Source organism: Mastomys coucha, unplaced genomic scaffold, assembly GCF_008632895.1.
Source record: "Mastomys coucha isolate ucsf_1 unplaced genomic scaffold, UCSF_Mcou_1 pScaffold7, whole genome shotgun sequence".
Taxonomy (NCBI): domain Eukaryota; kingdom Metazoa; phylum Chordata; class Mammalia; order Rodentia; family Muridae; genus Mastomys; species Mastomys coucha.
In genome coordinates, this window is record NW_022196913.1 from 19,864,135 (window position 1) to 19,881,322 (window position 17,188).

Genomic DNA, 17,188 nt, shown 5'->3' on the forward strand with positions numbered 1-17,188 from the left:
TTAACAGCGGAAGTAGGCGCCATCTTGCCATGGCGAATGCCTCTCAAGATTCACGGCTCCCAACATAGTATAGATGGATAATTGATCATTTTGTGGAATGGGAGGCAGTAGTGTAGACTAGCTGTGTGATTTGACTAAGGGTTAACCTTTGCCCTGGAAATTGAGTGTCCCATAATTGGCTAGGACACACATGCTGCTCCTTTGCTGTTATCACCCTGGTACCTTGATTTTAAAGGTGACAACCTAGTAGAGGCCATTTTTTTGTTGTTGTTTACTGGCATATTTAACTCTCAAAAATTCTTACGAATTAAGAGGGGCAAGTTTGACTTTTGTAGTGGAGGCAACTGGCAACCTGAAATATTTAAGATAATTTAGTCATTTATTGAAAAAGTGCTTGAGGCACGGCTTGGAGCTGGTTTTTCTAAGCCTTTTATTGTACCATGCTGCCTTATTATACTTCATGGAAGTTGATGTCATAAATGCTCAAACATTTAAAAATAAATTGAGAAAGAAGTCACATCCTACTATGGCTCCAGCCCTTGGCAGTGATGTTTTTAAGTAGAGGTCTGAGTTATGAGAAATTTGCTTTTGCTTTCAAAATGCTGCATGTGTCTCCTGTAAAAGGTTGAGTGAAACAATTTTATTTTTGTAGCCAGTCCATATATGTTTACTTATTTTACTCCTTAACTCCAGCTCCTTTCGCTAAATGAAGCACCACTGTACTTTTATTGCAGGTGCCATTATTAAAAGAACTCGAAAGATGTTTTAATACTGAAACGGAGCTTTTAAGAAGCAGTTACAGTTCCTAGTATATTTTAAGAAGTCACCTGGTTTTGTACTTGATTCATAAAAGAGCAGAGCAGACTTTCTTAACTTTGCTATGATTTGACAACTATTTTAGTGGGGGTGGGATAGATGTCTTGTGTTTTACTGATTTGATGCGTATTGCTGGGGGCTGGCATTACATCATAGAGCCTTTCACTTGTTGGTGTGTAATCCAGGCGAAGCTGCTTCTATGTACAAGCCCTTGACCTTTCTCTCTAAAGCATTTGCTGCTTTAACTGAGGCACATGCTTCGGAGTAACTATGGTGGCTCCTCAAAACAAACAAACAAACAAATGAAACGAAACAAAAAAACCAACCAAACAAAAAACAAAACAAAACAACCCCCCCCACCCCCCAAAAAAAAAAACTGCCATGTGATCTGGCCATACACACTCCAGGAATTTACTCAGGAATCTAAGTCAGCATGTAACAGTGGTATGGTAACATTCACACTATAGAGATCCTTCTATATCCATGTGAGTCAGGGTACTTTTACAACAGCCAAGATTTGAAATCAGTTTCAATGCCCGCTAGCGGATGAACGGATAAAGGAGATGTGCATATATACAGTAGAGCTTTATTCATCTATGAAGAAGATAGGCATTATCTGAGTTGGAGAAAAATTAGTGAAATTTGAGATCGATCCTGTAAGCAAAAAAATAAAGAAAAGAAAAGAAAAGAAAAGAAACAAACATGGAAAATACAAGTATTGCCTTTTCTCTCTTAGTGGAATCCACACACAGGCACACAGGACATGGCAGTAGAAGAGACAGTGTGTAGGAGGAGAGAGGACAGAAGAGGATAATACAGAAAATACAAATATGCCATAGCTAGAAAGCAGTGGAGCTTGGGTTGGGATACAGTCTCCTCACATTCTTGCTAGTCTCCTAGCTCTAAATTTTTAAAGATTCTGCAGAAGATGTGTGGGTGCTCCGGAGTGTGTTTGTAATTTGCAGTGCACAAGAAAGTCCAGCTTAGCTGGCCATTTACCTGAAGAATATTATTCTAGTCTGTTTTTGGTTACTCTAACAAGTTTTCCAAGACTGAGCCATTCATAAAACGTGAAGGATAACTTCAGTTGTGTTTCTAGAAACAGGCTAGCCCAAGTGTGTGCGCTTCTGGCATCATCTGCTTAGCCTCTGGGCTTTCTTATTTTGACCTTCCAAAATGGTGGAAGGCTTTGCCTAAAGAGGCAGAGCAAGCTAGGTAGAGGAAGTTGTTTTGTTCTTCTGTTTTATGATAAAGCTACCCCCACAAAAATGTGTCATTATGACCTAGTCATGTCCCATCCCTGTAACCTAGCATCACCATTTCCGACAGACACAGGAGCCTTAAGCCGGTTGGTTAACCCTGATTAAGCCCCCCAGTAGTTACCTTGATAGTAATGAGGTGATGGTACCCCACTCCTATCAGGCTTTTGTGCTCCTCTGGAGCTCAGAGAGGACTCAGCAAAGGTCATAGTGTTGAGTGTGGACCTTACTGTTACCTAATACATTTACTTTTTATTTGTTGTAGGGATGGCTGGTAAATATTGCCAGGAGGAGGAACATTATACACACTTTGCTTGGGATGTATTTGTATATAGATCTGAAATAATTGAAGTCATGATACAACTTTAAACAAGTGAATTTATTGAAATATACATAAAACATTAACCAGTGACAGCTGTTATTAATATGCATAAAACTAGCTAACTGTATATTCAATATGTTCAGGAGATTTAAGAGGTGGAGTAAATACATACATATAATTAAAAATAAAAGTAAAAAGATACGCCTTTATTCCAAGATGACTGGGAAATATATAAACATAAAGAAATAATTCATTGAAATATTTTCAGGTTATGTCTACACAATGACTTAAAAACACTTCTTTTTTTAATTTGAAATTTGGTTTATAAACAGGTATTTACTCTAAATACAGTTTAGAAACATAGAAGCTTAGTAGGTGAGTGGACTCTTGTTAGCTATGTTTTCTTGGAGAGCTCCACCCCTATTCTTGTGTCTGTGTGGCTGGGATTGTGATCTCTGTTGATGCCATTGGTCTGTCCTGTGAGGTGCTTTCAGCTTTATCTCCGTAAATAGCACGTCACAAGTGCCTCTCATGCTACTATAGATCTACAAAACACCACACCGAATGTCATAACACTCTCTCATAAGACAAGCACAGATTTTAACTTATTTTCTTACTGTGACTAACATTGATGAGCTTTGAGAGGTGACCACGTGGACTCTGGGTTCTGCCTGTGTGCTTGCATGTGATCTGGCTAGGTAGCCCACCCTTTCTAATGCTGTCTTTCTCATCTGGTTGATGGAGACTGTGACAGTGCCTTCCTGTAAAACTAGACTGAAGAATGAGGTAAAAAGAGAGGTGAGGTGTTTCCTACCCCATTTAAGTAAATATTAGCTGTCGCTAACTGGTGCGTGGTTAATAGGTTTTTAGTTGGCAGGCTTCTGAAGGTTGGTCGGAAGAATGCGTGAGGTGAGTTGTTTGTGTTTTAGAAAAGCAGGTGGGATTAATCTTTTTGTTTCACTCATTTCTCTTACTGGCATTTATTTTTTGAATTTCCCTTAGGTTTGAGATGTTATGTTCTCCTGGGCTCGGCTCCTGCTGCCCAGTCTCAGTTGCAGGTGCGTGAGCCCTGTGTTCCCTTTGCTCCTTGTCTGCTCAGCCCAGCTGGACTTTGCCTGAGGGAGGGAGGCAGCTGGGGTGGTGGCATATCCTGTGTTGGCTGTGACTCAGGTGTGCCTAGAGAGAGGTTCGGCTTGTGGCCCTTTCTTCTCTTATACACAGTTCCTGTGCCAGTGCCTACAAGTTTGTGGCTAAACTAGGATCTGACATTCAAGGTACTTTCATCACCATGATCAGTGTGGCTCTGCTCACAATAGCCAGGAAATGGAGTCAGCACAGATGTTCATTAAGTGATGAGTAAATACATAATGAGATGTGGTACATGCACACAATTTTATTCAGCCTTAAAGAAAGATGAACTTTGCGATGAATGGAGGAAGCTGTAGAATATTACATTTAGGGGAGGTAGCCCAGGCCTAGAATGACAGCACTGCATGCTCTCAGTGCGGATCCCAACATTCCGGTTTCCTATACGTGTAGGTATGTGAGAGTGTGTAGAGCCCAGACAAGGAGTCCAGGATAATGGAAGAAAGAAGCTTTAAGGAGGGCTCGAGAAGAGTAGTAGGACACATGAGACATGAAAGCAGAAGGCTAGGTGAATATGACGATCAGGAAGAGGCCAGAGAGCCATGGGACCAACCAAAGCTAAGGATGTATGAAAGTGCAATAAAGAAACTGTTAGTCTGTATGCTGAGTGAAAAGCAAAGTTATATTTAGAAAGGTGCAAATAATTGGCAAGTGATATGTTCATTTGCATCCGAGAATGCATTTTCCTAGCTGAGGTCACAAGGAGCCACAGCTAGAGGGGTGTGTTGTCATAGGAATCTGAGCTATGCTGTACCTGGCCTTTGTCCAGAGGCTGACTCAGCATAGGCAAGTCACTCTAGGGACTGTCCCTTAGGCCGTCGTAGTGGCCTCCAGCATATTTGGCTAGAATAATGGCATCATTTTAATATTTAAATTTAGTTTTCAATAGTGTCTAATTTTTGTTGCAACATGTATACAAATTTATTAAAAATAATGCCAGCATATGTTTAAGCTTTTTCATTACACAGTCTAAAGACAAAATCATGCAATATATACACCCCAGGTGTTATACAAAGGCCTTTCTGACACAAGGTCATAGATTGCTGAACTGCTTTGAATTTTAGTGCAACTTAATGTTAGCTTGCTTAGGAAACATTTTGAATCAAATAGAACAAAAACGATTACAAGCAGCATTTCCACATGCAGAAAATATTGAAGTATTTAGTATGTGATGTTTTGAGGGCACTTTTCTCTTGTCAGTGTGAACACTTAGTGGCAATATATTCCTCATTATTAAGTCACTCAAGAACACATCTGTTCAGATAACCAAGTTGGAACTCTTCTTTCAGTTTATACATATGTCAGGTCATCAGAATGACAGAAGTTACAGATATTTTTGTTTGTTTTTAAAGATTTATTTATTTATATATGTGAGTGCCCTATTTGCAAGGATGTCTGCATGACAGAAGAAGGCATCAGGTCATAGAGCCATCTCTCTAGCTTAACAAACATTTAAAAATTCAATTTGCTATGTATAGTTATATATAACTTTAATTTTTTTCTTTGTGCAGATCAGTGTTTAAACTTGGCATCTTTGTACTTGTAAACTAGAAAATGGTATTGTTTAGTCAGATGGAAGATCTGAGTTCAGTGGTTAGGAATACTGAAAGAGCTGCCGAATTAGGTTTTGTCCTGAAAGTGTCATCAGTCTGTAGTTGTATTTACAGAAGTGTCATTAAAAAGTTATATAGAGGACAAAGCAAAACCAACACATCAGAGCTTCAAACACTGGGAAATGGTGAGTAAAATCAGATACTTCATGTAAGTGAACTGATAATTTCCTTAGCTTATTTTGACCATATAAAATATTACTTTCAGGAAGTCTAGCTACCTTTACAATTATGATAAAAAGATTCAATGCCAGACAAAAATAATCCATTAGAGGCTGTAGAGCTGGCTTAGCTTTTCTGATCTCCAGAGCAATGGCTCTCAACCTTCCTCATGCTGTGACCCTTTAATACAGTTCCTCATTCTCCGTTGACCCCAAATATAAAATTATCTCCTTGATCTTGATACTTCATAAGTGTAGTTTTGCTACTGTTAAGAACATAATGTAAGAATCTAATATCTGACCCCAAAAAGGTCCAGACCCGTACGTGGAGAACCAGTGCTGTAGCAGCTCTGGGCTCAGTTCCCAGCACCCACAGCAGGCACAGTTGCCAGTATCTCCAGTTTCAGAGATCCAGTGCCTTTGGCCTCCAAGAACTGTCTCTAACATCCACAAACCCCACCCAGACACAGACATGTGAATAAAGATAAAATCTTAAAAACAAAACCGTCTAGAGTTTATAAACACCGATATATTAAATATCTTTAATGTTAAACATAAGTATTTACAGAATTCAGGCTATTGTAGTTTACATGTTGGCCAATCAGTCTAGGTGATAAATTTATGGACCACCCCTGAATTTAAAGTTTGTCTATAGCTTTTATCTCTTTAATAAGCTGTTTCTGAATTATAAAATAAAATGTTAGATTTATTAATTGAGAGTTACCAGTTTTTGCATTATAGAGCAAATGAATTAAGATAGTGTTGAATGTTAGTCAGTGTTTAAATATATTTGACCCGTTTAGTGTGAAGAATGAATGGAATAAACAACTAAATGGGAACCGAAGAAAATGGCCTTTCCTCTAAAGTAATTGGTTGTTGGCACTGGCAATGAAAAATAAATCAAAGTTGTTTTGTTTAAAAACAAAAAGGCCCAACTTGGTGCACAGTTTCAATCTGAGCACTTGGGAGGCAGAGGCAGGCAGATCTGTGTGTTTGAGGCCAGCCTTGCCTGCTTGGCAAGTTCCAGATCAGCCAGGGCTGTATAGTGAGACCCTGTTTCAAAAACAAAACAAACACACAAATAGCCCACACGATGCCAGCTAATTGTGCTCATTTCTACAGCTTTAAAAAGTGGTGGTAAGATGGTTCAGAAACGGGCCTTTGCTGTTGGGGTTGTGAAAACAGGCTGACTCCCTCCTGCCAGGAAGGAAAAACAGGCTCTAGGTCAACACCATCCACCCCTGCCATGGGTCGGTGTTTCCCTTCGTCTGCCATTGGCAGCAGCAGCACTGGGTCTCCAGCCTATGAACAGGCTCCTCGATATGTTGTTGCCTATGGATCTCATCATGGAATCTTTATGCTCAACTCTGTATTTGCAAAGGAAGAAACTACAATTCTTTGTTTATAGAAGTCTAACACCAACTCAATAATGAAATCTCTCTGTGTTTAGCAGCCTATTGCATGCAGGAAGAAATGCACTGTTAAGCAGGAGGAACAGTTTTGATCTTCTTGTGAATTTATTGGACTGCTCTTGATACCACTCTGAACTAACACTGTAAACAGAGGAAGGCAGCTAAGAACAGGTTTCTAGAAGCTTCATGGTGTCTTAGAATTCGTAAGTCAAGGATTTGTATTCCTTGACAACAAGAAAACTCATCTCCCCTTTAAAGGGAGGCCAGGGCCCCTCAAGGGCATAGGTTTGTTCACACTTTGCTTTCCCAGGTCTACATGTGACTTGATTGGTGCTGTCTTTCTGGAACTTTGAAAGATGCTTAGCGTCATGGGATGCATGTTCAGCTGGATCACAGTGTTCTTACAATCGGCTTTTAGGAGCATCCTCCTAAGGGCAAGATTGTGCTTGTAAATCTCTTAGGGTAGAGAGTTCAGAGACATGAACAGTGGATACTCTGAAGGATGCAGGGTGTGCTTGAGGACTCAGTCAAGTTGATAATGCTGTCTGCTCATGTTTGCCATTATCTTTGAAGAAGACAGCTGCTTGTCCCCTGAGCCCAGCAGCAGAGCTCTGTGTTGCAGTGGAGGTGCCAGTCATTTTAAGGTTGTATTTTCATTTACCTGAGCTCCCATCATTCTCCGTCTGCTCCTTTCTATCCCAAGGGCCTCATTCAAAAGTAGTTGGAGCTCTGTAAACTAAGCAGTTGAGGACCCAGGTAAGAATTTAGCTTTGGGTTAAGCACAAACCTGCTATGTTTGCATCAGATAGTTAAGAGTGAATGCCCAATGCAATATTGGTTAATATAGGACATTAGAAATGCTCAAACAATGGAGATATGTGCCTGTGATGGAAAACACTTTCTCCTTTCTCTTCTTTCACCCTGAGACCTCCTGGTTGATGAAAGTAGGAAGAGAGAGCTACTCATCACCTTGAGGGGAGGCTGTCACTTGAATTTTTCCAAAGCTTCAAATCCTTCTGTAGCCCTCTCCAGTTTGCCGGCCTGCCAGTACGGTTTAAAGGTTGCAGACAAAGCAAGTGCTCTCCCTTGATCCATCTGGGCCCCTCCCTCTGTCATCCGTCATTGTCAATGGGAAATGTATGTGTAGCCGCACAAGGGCAATGTCTGACCTCAAGGGTATTGGCAATGTTCTTAGAGAAGGTATTGTTTGTTCAGCCTCTTTGGAATCACTGCTCTAGGCGTTCCTGAGCCCCTGGCTGGGCATGGCTACAGACTGCAGGGAGAGTGGGAATATTCTGGTATTAAAACTGTAAGAGCTATATTCTCCCTGCCTAGTGTAAGCCTGTTCTACTTATACATATACCCAGTCTCTTCTCTCTTCTTCATTTCTGCTATTTCTTTGGTCCAAGTACGTTGGGAGATTCTGAAAAAGGGGAGACAAGGACTTTGGATCTATTGGGTTTTGTTCAATGAACACCGACAAATAAATAATAAAAAAAAGAAAAGCTGATAAGATGCAATAGATTCATAGTCAAGAAAAATGAAATAATGCTCCTTTCAAATACAGGGAGGTGGTTGTTTATGAGGGAAGAGTAAAGGACAGGATAGACGGGTGGGACCCCAATGCCTGTAGTAACACACAGGAGCTACTGGCTGCACCTGTCTGCCCAGGAACAGTTGGGCCACGCTGCCTGGAGGCTTAAGCATGCCCTCTGCTCTGGAGGGGGCAGCACTTGTGCAGGTATGGCACACTACCCCAGTGTCTGAATATGAATTTGTCTCTTGGCCCCCCTCTCAGTGTTTCCCAAGAATGAACTGATGGCTACTAAAAATTAATGGGAGAATATCTGAGTTTTGTGAATTCCTCTGCATGAAAATACCTCCCTTTTCTATAAATATTAGAGTAATAGTTGTGGGGTTGGAATGATCCAGCTATCATCCCAAAATCTTACCTAAGAGTAGCTAGCTCCCTTGTTAACAAGGCTGTGTGGATTCAGTGAGGAGTAGCTAGAATGAATTCCTTATCACGTACTGCCTGGGACCTAGGGTTTCCATCTGGACCCTGGGCCCCATACCTTCTCTTCTTGTACCATATGGGATAGAGAGTCAGGAGTGCTCACATGAGATGACATGAATGATGGCACTGAAGGGTTATTTATTTCCCTGAAGAAGAAGAGATGCTTGCTGGCCAGGGTATCACCGTTGCTCACATTCGTATTATTGAACTGCAGCTTGTGTTTTAACTCATTCAGAGATAAGTCCATCATTCAGCATCAGAAGTGTGGGATACCAGAGACTCAGACCTTGAACATGGTGGTGTTCTTTTCTGGTTAAAATCCCATTTGACCAGAAATCTGAGTATCCAGTCTTTTTCCTTCCTGCCCCTAACATTGTGGTGCCATCTCTCCACCCCCCCACCCGCCCATCTTTTTGGCTTACTGCAACCTGAGTGCTACTTTTTCTGGGAAAGCCTGATATTCTGAGTTCAGTTTTATAATTTAATGATAGAGAGTTTCCTTAGTAAACCAAATTTAGAATCCTAGAATGCTTATCTTATATCCAGACCTTGAACATAAAAGGCATTTTATACCCGCAATTGTTCATTTAATGAGCAATTGCGGAGTGCAGGCCGGTTAAGGGATTGAGCTATATGCACTATTATTGCAAGAAGTATTCCGAAATACCAGAAATAGGACGTAAGCTCTGATCAGGGAGACTGCGAGCACAATTACCTTCTTTTCAAATCCTTCTGTGACACTGCGGGAGGAAAAAGGACTTTGAAACTTGAAAGGAAAGAGCTTGCTTTCAACCTCAAAAGCTAGGAGGAAAGGGCTCTGAAATTTGCTCAGAATTCCCAATTCACCATTAGCCTGTTTCTTCCTTTAGCCTCAAGGCATTCTCCGCTTTTTGAAAAGATGTTAAGAAATTCAGTCACAATAGAGAGCCTAGTTTTGAACATGTTTCACTCGGTCCATTGAGGTCTGGGCTCCAGCCTTTGTGTGGGGTGAATTGAGCTGAGCGGCTAGCTGGTTGGAGAGAGGTGAATGAGGAGTCGCTGTGCAGTTGCAAATTCTGGCAAAGAAAAAAAAAAAAAGCTCACCCCTTCCTTTATTTTGTAGTATGCATTCCTGTACAATCCTGCCAGTGGTAATATACGGGAGTTCAGTCTGTCCCTAAGTCAATATGGAGTACTTGGTTTATAGCAACTCTTGTTAAGTTTGTCTTGTAATTGAAGCTGCTGTTGACCTTGCTTGGGGACCATTTGTAAAACCGTTTATTTAGCATAAACTGAAATAATAAACCCTCCTTCTCTGGGGCCGATTGTGATAGGGTGACATTAGTTTGATTTAATGATTACCCGCCTGACCCTTCTGCTGGAGAGGGAGGCTTGAATAGGGAGAGTTCACTTCCAAGCACTTGCAAAGAATACTAATGAGCTTGTTAAATTTAGCATGGCTCCAACCACTTTTAATTCCTCTAATGGGAGCCATGCTGCCTGCGAGAGAGAGAGAGAGAGAGAGAGAGAGAGAGAGAGAGAGAGAGAGAGAGAGAGAGAGAGAGAGAGAGAGAGAGAGAGAGAGAGAGAGGGGAAAGAAAGGCCAAGAGATACGGAGAATGTTCCTAGAGGGCCGGCACAGCTAGAGAAGCTTAACTAAGTTTCTAGAAAGTAGATAGCCAGAGTCCAGGGACTGAGTTGTAAGTATCATCTGTTTGCTTACTTTACACCCCTATCCTACCCCACCTACCCCTCCCCACCCCATGCAGCTTTTATAGCTAGTGGGCAAGAGAAGAGTAATGGCATTAAAATGGGTTTTCAACAACAGGGCAAAATGGGTGTTAATGGAGAGAAGAGCTAGCAGGTGTTCTTTGAGCTCCCTAAACAACCAATTTTGCAGTGAATGGAGGTGTCCTTCTTAATGATGCCTAGTGGAGTTTTGTTTTTGCATGGAAAGCTTTGTGTAAAACATGTCTTACATGCTAGGTGAAAAGGCTCTTGTCTCCCTTGTTCCAGGAGTTCCTGATCAAGTGTGCAGGAGTGTGTGTCTGGGTCTTCTTTCATAGAGCTAGGGTACTTCCTGATAGCCACCCTTACACAGTGTTTGCAGCCAGGAGTCTCTGACATTAAGTTCTGACTCCCTGTTGGTTGATTTTGGAGGAGTTTGGAAAATCTGGGGCAGTTTCTAAGAGGGTGATTCAGGGAGTTCTGTCTTTGGGTGTAGATTCATCCAGGTCTGTCTAAACACAGATGACAGAAAGAAGGGGTTACCAGTAGGATTGTGGTGGCAGCACTTGAAGTAATTGTTCCCCTACATTTCTGAGAAAATTGCATGTTTCAGCTTGACCCCCAAGCTTACAGCTTTTCAGCAGGGAGGCTCAAACAGTTGCTTGTGTCTGGCTGTTAGAGCCCATTGGCAGATGCTCTTGGAGCCCTGGGCTGTTTGCTTACGTTCTTGCTTCTGACTTCTGCTTGTTGCCATGGTGGACAGTATGTTTCTGTCAATAATTTGGCCTAGTGTAGCCTGTCTGCACTGACTCTCAAACTTTATTGAACAGCTCGCCTCAGCTGAACGAAATGAGACAGCTTTCGTCTTTTGGCATGCAGAAGTGGTTGTTAAATTTATAAGAGTAGGCAGGAATATTGCTTGGGAGTTGCGCGTTCCTTGTGTACACAGAACTCTCAAGTCTCTTAGCTGTTTGTATTGGGAGCATGTGCATTGTCTAGTTTGCATCTGAATGCCCATCAAAAGCAACTCAACACAGGGAGGTAAATTCATGAAGTGTGTGTCTTTTGGCGTGTGGAGGCGGAGGGTTGTTGAGTAAAAAGGTCACAGTGCCAACTGTGTAATATAAGTTAAGGTTTCTTGATGAAAGTTTCTGTATTAAAAACATTCTTGCCTGTATTTAACTTTATGAAGTTAGAAATGCCTTCATTTTTTTTCTGTATCAACTATTTGAGCTTGTATGACCTTTTCACACATGTTGGGGTAATTCTCATTAGCAAACCCTTGACCACTGTGCTAGGAGGCAATGCCATTTTTTTTCTGCCTTCCTATTTTCTCCCTAAAGATTGAAGGGACCTGACAGGGCTAAGACCATACTAACTCTCCCTGTGAAGTTGTGTTCACATTCTCATTGTTGGAAGACACACCACCACAGAAGCAGAGTGGATTGTAGGGATGCGATTTTAAGGGAAAAATAATTTCCCCTGGGAGGATGAAGCCATGGAACCTCCATTTTAAACCTGGAATAGATTAGTAAGACTTGCTTACTCATTTCTCCCAGAGAATGCTAATTAGGTGTCACAGCCCTCTGTGGAAGGATTTTGTGTTCTATAGAATGTACCCCTTACCACTCTAAGTTAACTTCAGTCTGAAATTTTAAATAAAGGATTTACTGAGCACAAATGAGTGGACACTATGACTTGGGCCATTTGAAGACTGCAGGACATTTTTAAAAAATAAAACGGTTAGTTTCAGTGTTTTTGACGCCCATCTGTTTTTTTTTTTTTTTCATAACTCTAAAGTCCTTTCTGTAGCCTGTAGCCACACTGCTAATGAAGCTCTGGAGCAGACCAGTGCCTGTGTCTATGAACAGGGAGAAGAAAAATGAAGGCTCTTATTTATTTATTTTTGGTATTTTGTCTTAAAATTACCAGCAGCAATAATTTGAATTACTTTTTCAAAGATCAATGTGAAAATCTGGGATTATTTAAAAATTTGTGGGCTTTAGTTTTTATTTGATAGATTAAACTTGTGATTTACCCTTTAATTATGTGGTATCAGGTAAGAATCTGCACAAAACAATATAAAAATAATATTTCACAGTTGCTTTGTGGTACTCAGCAGATTTATTGTAAAGACTTCAGGATACCTCATCATGTTTTGCAAGGCATTTGGTGTAAAATAATTCAGCATTTATTTTCAAGTTTCATGCACAAATAAGCTGAAACTCTAAAGCTGGTGTTGGCATTAGGTAAAAGAGTACTTGCAATCTCAGTTTCTAATAATGTATACTACGAGTAGTTCTGCTTTCCTCCAAAGTAAACCAAGGGCTATAGGAGTGTTAGAAGTTAGCAGTAATCCTGGTTTGGTGACAGTTAGGTTAATTACATCTACTTATGGATTACTTTGAAGAGAAGTTTACATATTGAGATATGTTCAGTTTGTCTGAGATGTTCAACAATGATATATAGTTATAGATATAACTATAATATTATATAGTTATATATAGTTCCACATAGTTATTTTTTTAAGGATGAAGAATATGAAAGCTTTTGAGTTAGATATTTAGGCAGGACCCAACACAGGTTTGTTTCTGTAAGCTTTTTCTGCCAGAGCAACCACTGCTGGTTAAATGCAGTTTGTTTGGGGTGCATAGCTTACTGTATGTGATTTTTAACAGGCAAATGAATCCACTTTCTATGAGTTCAGATAGCTAGTTTGGTTGAAGCATATGCCAGAGTTCTAGCAAAAGTCATCCAGTCCCATTCACAGAGACCAATAGTGTAGAGATGGGAAGTTCTTATAAAGTGAGCTCAAGTATTAGGGATCTGGAAAGAAACTGTGTGGGGAATATGTTATCCTTCTGTTTCTTAGGTGTTTGAGTCACATCTGAGCATGACAGGGAGAGACATCCCCAGGCCTTTCCTTCTTACCTACACAGCCAGGTTACACTTGGACCTTTAGTCTCCTCCAGCTTTCCTCTTGGGTCCCTGTTTAGGTGTTTGGGCAGACCCATGAAGTGTATCTTAGGAGTCTCTCTGGGGGTTTTGAGTTTCATTTCTGGCTTTGTTAAGTCTCTTAGTGGGCTACAAATTTGATTCAGAAAAAAAACAAAACCCACAACATTTCTTGGCTGGCTTTCTAATGTTTCTGAGAAGCAAAGACCCAGCACTTCTAGAACCACCCAGAACCCCCACTGGACAGATGGACTTCTCAGTTCTGTGGGGAGTTTTGTTTCTTTAGATGGGCTGAAAGAAAGTAGGTATCCACATAATCTGAGGTTGACAAAGCTTTCAGCCTCCCGTGGGGCATGCAGGGTATTGCTGTATTTTGCAGATAATCTCCACTGCATCGTCTGCCCAGTGCTACTTTGTACCTCACGCTTACTCCTGCTTTACCCTGCCGTATAATATTGGCCACCATCCCTAGACAACTTAGTTTTGTAAGTATCCCATCACAGGTATGTAATTTACAAGGTAGTCATGAAGGACAAGAGAGGCTTCTTTCCAACAGAGAGACAGGGAGAACTATATTGATGACTTTTTTATTGCTCCTTAAAGAAGATTCTAAAGTCTTTCATTTTCCTTCCTTCTATAGAGGATGAAAGTCCTGGACAGATCTATCCCCGAGAGAGAAGAAACGCAATCACTATGCAGCCTCAGAGTGTGCAAGGTCTCAACAAAATCAGTGAGGAGCCCTCAACGTCTAGTGACGAGAGGGCCTCATTGATCAAGAAAGAGATCCATGGGTCTCTACCACATCTGGCAGAGCCCTCTCTCCCTTATCGTGGCACCGTGTTTGCCATGGATCCTCGGAATGGTTACATGGAGCCTCACTACCGTAAGTACTTTCTCCCAATTAGCACTTTTTCTGAGAGACATGGGGTGAAGGGTGTGTGTGTGTGTGTTCACGTGTGCACATGTGCTTGCACATGAACATAATGTATGAATTATAGACTCTACATTTATAAAAAGGAAGTTTAATTTTGTGGGTCTTTTTTTCCTACTTTTGATTCTCACCCATTCCTCTTAGAGAGTGACAGTTTCTTGCATTCTAAGCAGTTTTAGGTTTTTCGGGGTATGGAGGTTCAAGGAGATGATTTTGTTAGAAATCTATGTATTTATTGTAGTTTGAACCCAATGTGCGTTATCTGTGCAGGGATGTTTGAGAAAAATGGATTGAGGGTGGGAAACTATTAAAGTGGGCTATATTAAAGCCTTTGATGGCAGTTCTTCTCATTTTCAGTGATTTTTTTTTTTTTTTGGTGTAATAGTTTCCAGTATTCCCATACTTAATGATTGTTGAAACAAAGTAATTTTAAGAATTCCATTCTAAATTTGTTACTATGGAAGTTTTTACTGTGAGCCCAACTCTCCTTATGAGCCTGCCAGAGACACTGGAAGTTGCCTTTCTAGTCCTAACTGAATTAAAGAAATTAAGCAGGCCTCTTGGAATATAAGTATATGACAGTTCTTTTCAAAGACAGCCTATAAGGTCCATACGGGCTGAGTGTAGCTCAGGCCTGTTTCTGGTTTAAGAGTGTAATTTGGCTCTGGAGTAATGAAAGTCATGTTGAGGTGGTAAAGCTGGAAGCTCCTGATTGCAGATTTATCACCTTGCCAGGATACAGGCTCGCCATTTAACCTCCCTGCCTTCAGTTCCAGATGATCCATGGAGCTCCATAGAAGGAGGCTGGTTTGCGTTTCCCTTTTCCCACATCATTCAGAAATTTTAGTGTTTTAAGGCAAAAGGTCATTAGCCAGATGACTGATTAGTGAGGACAGCTGATTAGAGCATGCTATTTTGCTCAAGAAAGTGCCCAGGATAAAAGCTAATTTCATCCCTTCATTAGTTGGCTGGAAGCAAGGGGAAGGGCTCACTCACCAGATCAAAGCGGCTTGCAGCAACCCTAAGTCCCGGCAACTGCTTCTCCCACCAGAATATATTGTTGGAAAAAAATGGGTATGCAATAATTTTTAAGTAGAAAGGAACTTTTTTGTCAGAAGCATGAAAATATGGTTGTTTGGATTTGGGGGGGGGCAGCGGTCAGCTTTTAAAAAGTTAATTGCTTTTCTTGAAAAAAAAAATCCCATTTGTCCCATTATTGAAAAAGTGTCTGTTGAAGCAGAAACAGAGGGGTTTGGACAACTACTTTTCCTTCCTCTTTTCGGGCTTACTTCATTTTGTTTGCTCTTGACTTTTAGGAATGATATTTTAAAATAGAGTTGGTAGGATGTTTTTCTCTGGTCACATTTTGAAGTCTCTAGTTGTGTTTTTACTTGTGGTCTCTTTTGAGTATCATTCACGCAGAAACAGTAGGGATTCCTATACAGTCCCCACCTGGATGTATACATCCTCATGCTAAGCACACTCCCTGTGTTGTTTAAGCTGCCCACAAGCTCCTCCCAGTGTTTTGTATTTCTGTGTGAACACAAGCTTTTCCCATCACAGTGAAGTTTTGTTTTGGTTTTTTCCAGATGCCCACTAATTAGTGAGGTGTTTAATTAGTCCAGACAGCTGATGAGCACTTCTCTCTATTGGCTGACGGTCGTGGATCCGTTAACTTTCTATCCAGTTTGCAGCTTGCTCTCGCTTCCTTTGTTTTAACGGTTTCCCACCCAGGCATCTCTCCATCCTTTGAGGGACTGGCTTCCCTTCACTGGGACCCCTGTCCTCACCCAGTGGTCTGTGTGACCCATTTTCTGCCTCACTAAAGTAATGTTCACTAACACTGCCTGGAGATCACATATTATGGTTTAGACTCATTTATGGCTTTCTTGCTTGAGGTTATCGTACTTCTAAGTTGATTATTTTTGTGATTTTCCTACTGGACTTTACAAATGAATGTAAAAGCAACCTTCCAGTATGTGATTTTGAGCTGTAGCCCCTTGGCAGGTCAATGTTGAGCCCCCCCCATGTTTTCCCTCCCTTGGGAACGTTATGTAGATACCTATGTGCAGAAAGTCTAGAAAACTGAACAGATTTGGGTTCCCTTCCAGTGCTTCACTGACTAGCCCTATGACCTTGACCCAGTGTGTTGACTCTCAAGAGTCTTTTTGTTGCTCTCTACTGTGTGCGGTGATATGGCTGTCTGTGCCTTGGGTTTCTTTTGCAGTTGAGTCTATGACATGAAGTCTTACTAAGCCCCAGTGCATGCTCAGTGCCTCCGATTATGAAGAGCTTCTGCGCTGCTTCAGTCCGTGCTTCCCGTTCTTTCTCCCCTTCCTCCACCACCATCATCCTGTTGCTCCTGAAGCCATGGCATTTCTGAGACAGTGCATTTTGTTTTGTCTTGTTTTTCTGACGGACCCAGACACCTCTGTCTGTAGACACAGATTAGAAAATGAGTGGGCTCTAATCAGGAGCAAAGAGGGGGCAAGAACCATGTCCGTGACTTCTCTAAAGGCAGTCTTTCCCAATGAACCCTAGTTTACTCTGGCTTTTCTCTGCTTTGTAAGTAAAGACATCAAAAAGGTTTTAGGTTTTCTCTAGAGGTCATAACATTCTAAATTTATGTAGCAAGTTAAAAATATAGAAAAGAGGTACAGTATTATTTGTTGATAAAAAATAATTAAAAGACTCTAAACCACGCTTATACCAGACAGGGTATGATCTTATTTTTCTAGAACCCTGTTTGGTTATTTAATCTTGTAGTTATAGCAAGTGTGTGTGCCTTTTTTTTTTTTTAACCTGTTTATGATCAAATCTGCATACCTCACATGGACTTAATTATCCAAGCA

General features: G+C 41.0%; 1 protein-coding gene across 4 annotated transcripts in view; it reads left to right on the forward strand.

Moving 5' to 3' along the window:
* Positions 1–17,188, forward strand: part of Gli3 (GLI family zinc finger 3) — a 281,005-nt gene that overhangs the window by 70,884 nt on the left and 192,933 nt on the right. For 3 of the 4 annotated variants that reach the window (XM_031358197.1, XM_031358198.1, XM_031358201.1), the window contains exon 3: positions 14,046–14,288. In XM_031358197.1, the coding sequence (XP_031214057.1) occupies positions 14,046–14,288 (243 nt within the window). Of the gene's footprint in view, positions 1–10,320; positions 10,423–14,045; positions 14,289–17,188 lie in introns of those variants that run through there. The other variant, XM_031358202.1, reaches the window with a different exon arrangement.